This window comes from Chinchilla lanigera, unplaced genomic scaffold, assembly GCF_000276665.1.
Source record: "Chinchilla lanigera isolate Chin_1 unplaced genomic scaffold, ChiLan1.0 scaffold00077, whole genome shotgun sequence".
Taxonomy (NCBI): domain Eukaryota; kingdom Metazoa; phylum Chordata; class Mammalia; order Rodentia; family Chinchillidae; genus Chinchilla; species Chinchilla lanigera.
In genome coordinates, this window is record NW_004955478.1 from 11,207,827 (window position 1) to 11,211,956 (window position 4,130).

Below are 4,130 nucleotides of genomic sequence, written 5' to 3' on the forward strand. Positions count from 1 at the left end.
TTTTTTTGGTTTTTCTCCGGTACCGGGAACCGAACTCACGACCTTGCGCTTGCCAGGCAGGCGCTTTGCCGCTGAGCTAAATCCCCAGCCCCCATCGGGACTTTTGAACCTGTTATGCCCTGCATTTCAACCGATCTTCCCAGAGTGCAAATGTTGCCTCTTCAAAGAGGCCTCCACCACCCAGTCTCAGGGGGACGTCATTGGGGGAGCAGTGTCACTGGAGGTTGAGAGCCTGAGCTGAAATTCCACCCTGCCATTTCTGACTGTTTTACTGAAGAAAAGTTGTTTACTCTTCTTGTGAGTCAGTTTCTTAATCTGCAAAATGGGGATGTCAGCAGTACTACTGATATCAAATTTCTGTAAGACCTAGCACACAGTAAGCAGTCAGTAAAAACTGGCTATTATTACTACCTACAGGAAACCCCAACCCTGCCCTGCTCAGGCCCTCTGTCTCATGATCCTGTTTCTTCTCTTCACAGCTCTTACCGCCACTTGAAGCTTGTTTCTTTTTTTGTTTTGTTTTTGTTTCTTCTGTTTTTGTTTTTCTTCCGGTACCAGGAATCGAACTCACAACCTGCACTCGCCAGGCAGGCGCTTTGCTGCTGAGCTAAATCCCCAGCCCCAAAACGTGTTTCTTAATCCCAAACTTCCTCAGCTCAGTACTCATTAGCACGTGCTTCAGCAAGAGAATGAGCGAACGATGGCTGTGACAAAGCGTCAAGACAGGCTGTAGGGTCTTTCTGTCACTCCAGCTCATAAACTCTGAGTGTCTCTGCGGTGAAGGATGACGTCTGAGTCACCTTCACATTCCCTTTGTCCACCCTGGTCGAATGCATCTCCAGCTTCCGCTAGGCCTCTCTGCTACTTTCTTTCTTTCCTTTCTTCTTTTTTTGGGTGGTACCGGGACTCAAATTCACGACCTCACACTTGCAAGGCAGGTGCTATGCCACTGAGCTACATCCCCAGCCCTCTGCTACTTTCTTGGGGTCTTATAGATGATACTCCACACAACAGCCAGAGGGAACTTTTTTGTTTTGTTTTGTTTTTGATTTTTTGAGATAGGGTTTCACTATGCAGTTTAGGCTGGCCTTAAACTCACTACGTAGCCCTGGCTGGCCTTGAATTTGTGGCAATCCTCCTGCCTCAGCCTCCCCAGTGCTGGGATTACAGGCGTGCACCCCCATGCCTGGCTTCCAGAGGGAACTTTTAAAACAGAAATTAAGATTAGTCTCTCAAAAAAAGAAAAAGACTAGTCTCTCCCCTGCTTAACATCCTCAGCCAGCTCCCACTGCCCTAAGCACACAGTGCAGTCTCCCCACGGCTGGCACGACTGGGCTGCCTTCTCTCAGCAGTACACCCCAGCCCCAGAACTTCTGACCCTTGAACACGACCCAAGTTTGTTCCTGCCTCAGGGCCCTTACACTAGTTATTCTTTCTGCCAAGAAAAATGTTGCCCCAGATCTTTGCATGGCCGGTTCCTTCTTCTTCATATCTCAGTTCAAACGTGCCATCCTCACAGGGGTGTTCTCTGCCACTCTATGGAAGGAAGCCCAAGCCCCACCTTCACCCCATCCCCGGTGTTGTATCACCCCGGTTTGTCTTGATAACACGTACCGCCAGGTGAAATTACTCTGTTTAGTTGATTACTAGTTTAGAAGCTGGTGACAGGAGGGCCAGCTACGCAGGGGATCTCCCTGTGCCCATAGAACATGAATGTGGAAACTCAGTATGCCAAGTAAATGTGTGTGACAGTCTAAACAGAGATATATGCTGAGAGGCTACAGGTGTGTGCTTCCTGCATGCTGAAGTGGTCAATACCTGAGAACTCAGGGATGGCCAGGTTAACCAATTTTTTTTTGGTCTTTTTTGTCTTCTTGAGACAGGGTCTTGCTATGCAGTTCAGGCTGGCCATGAGCTCACTTTGTAGCTCAGGCTGGTCTCGAACTTGCAACCGATCCTCCTGCCTCAGCCTCCCAAGGGCTGGGATGACAGGCGTGCACCACTACGCCGGGCTCCGGGATGCCTTTCCAACAACCGCCTCCTGGTGTCCCCGCTGCTGTCTCCTCACCTTTCTCCCTCGAGCTCCTCCAGTCCAGAAAACGCAAAATCTGTAAGTGTCATCTATGCTGGGCGGGTTACTTTAAATGCTGAACGCTCCCCCTCTGCCCTGCGCTTTGGAAATGCCATCTAATTCAACTTAGCTGGGAGCTAGGGTGGAGCAGAAGTTATTCTCCCCATTTGCGGATGAGGACACTCAGGCTCCACGAGACGAGATGACTTCCCAGAGTTCCACTAACAAATACACGGTGGAACCAGGATTCACACACAGCTTCCAGGCTCCCAAGTCCCGACTCCCTCCACGCCACTGGCACGGCTCCCGGCCCTGCTGTTTCTGGGAGAAGTCTTCTCCGGCCCGTTCCCGCACCGGCGGCCACTAGGAGGCTGGGGTTTGAACCGCGGCCCTCCCGCATTCTGGCTTAGTTACAGGCTCTGTGAACTGGTATTTCTCTGTGGGCCACCAGGTGTCAGATCGCAGTACTGGCGGGCTTTTGGGGCGGAGAGCGAGAATCGAACCCAGGACCGCGCGCTTGCCAGGCGGGCGCTGCGCCACTGAACTATATCCCCGACCCCAGACCGGGGTGTCGGGGCCTGCTCCCGCCTGGCCCTGCACTGGCTCGGCACTTCTCCGCCGCCTCGGAGCCCGCTCCAGCCGCAGTTCTCGAGCCATCCCCCCATTTTACAGACAGGAAAACTGAGGCGGGCAGAAAGGAAGGCCCCGCCGACCCGGCCCTCACCCTTGTTCTTCTGCGTCCGAGCAATCTCCTTTTCGATCTCCGAGATCTTCTCCAAGATCCCCATGGCTGCAGGAAAGATCCGCACACCTACGGCGACAGCGGCGGCACCGGGAATTCCGGTCTGACGGCGGGGGCAGCGTGCGACCGGAAACCCACGGAGAACAGCGTCCTCGGGGGCGCCCGGTGCTTCGGGATTCAGAGTCCGGGCAGGCGAGGGAGCAGATTGCCAGACGCTATCCGTTCCGCTCGCTGGACTAGTTGGGTCCGGAACGGCAAATGGGCGGAGCTAGGCGGGGGCGGGACCAGACGGGCGGGGCGGGACCCGGAGGTACAGGCGACAGAGGGCGTCTCCCGCAGTGAACCTGGACGTGGGCGTCACTGTTGGCTTTATTAGTGCGAAGAAGAGACGCAGAGCTGAACGCCTGCCTGGCGGCTCACATTTTGTAGGGTGGTTAGAAGCAATTTACTTAGCACCCCCTGCCGTCAGATAGATGTCTCCTGTGCGGAATTCTTGCCCCGCTCCAAAACAAAACAAAAACCAACTGCAATGAGTTTACATTGGGGAAGCATCAGACATATGCCTAAAACGGGACATACCGGGCATGGTGGCGCGCTCCGGTAATCCCAGCACTCAGGAGGCTGAGGCAGGAGGATCGTTGTGAGTTTGAGACCAGCCTGGGCTACAAAGTGAGCTCAAGGACAGCCTGAACTGCATTGCGAGACCCTGTCTCAAAAAAAAAAACAGGGTGGAGTGGGGACATGTTATAAGGCACATGACCTCAGCTCCTCAAAATTGGCAGTGGCTGCAAAACAGGGGTATTGTTCTAGGTTCAAGGGTGTTAAGTACAATGTAAGGACCTTGCCTGGATTCCGGTTTAAAAAAATGTACAAAGCAGCTATGAGAAGACAATTGTGAGAACCGTTTGGGAAAAACTTAACTGGATAGTATATTGAATGTTATGGCGCTATTGCTGATTTCCGGGGTGTGATTAAGTAGGAGAAAATCTTTATGAGAAGATACACAGGCAGTAGTTAAGGGTTCTCTTAGCCTGCTCCGGCTGCTATCAAATTCCATAGACTTTGTGCTTAAACAACTGAAGTTCATTCTTACAGTTCTGGATACTAAAAGTTTGAGGTCAGAGAGCCAGCATCCAGCATGCTGGAATGCCGGTGAGGGCTCTTCATGGCTTGCAGAGGGCTGTTTGGCTGCCCCGCTACCCCACCCCCAGTACCGAGGATCAAACCCAGAACCTCGCCCTTAGCTCCAGAGCCCTGCTTTCCTGCTGTGTCCTTCCGCGGACTTTCCTTTGGATCAAGCTCTCTCATGTTTGTTCT

The 4,130-nt window shown here is 52.9% G+C and overlaps 1 protein-coding gene across 2 annotated transcripts in view; it reads right to left on the bottom strand.

The window, feature by feature from the left end:
- The window catches only part of Drg2 (developmentally regulated GTP binding protein 2), a 17,673-nt gene extending 14,582 nt beyond the window's left edge, over nucleotides 1–3,091 (bottom strand). Inside the window, exon 1 of one of the 2 annotated variants that reach the window (XR_001230865.1) lies at nucleotides 2,796–3,091. Coding sequence is in view for 1 of the 2 variants with exons in the window: in XM_005402288.2 (XP_005402345.1) it covers nucleotides 2,796–2,859 (64 nt within the window). In the remaining variant the exon portion in view is untranslated. The remainder of the gene's footprint in view (nucleotides 1–2,795) is intronic. The other variant, XM_005402288.2, reaches the window with a different exon arrangement.
- Between the last annotated feature and the right edge of the window lie 1,039 nt (nucleotides 3,092–4,130).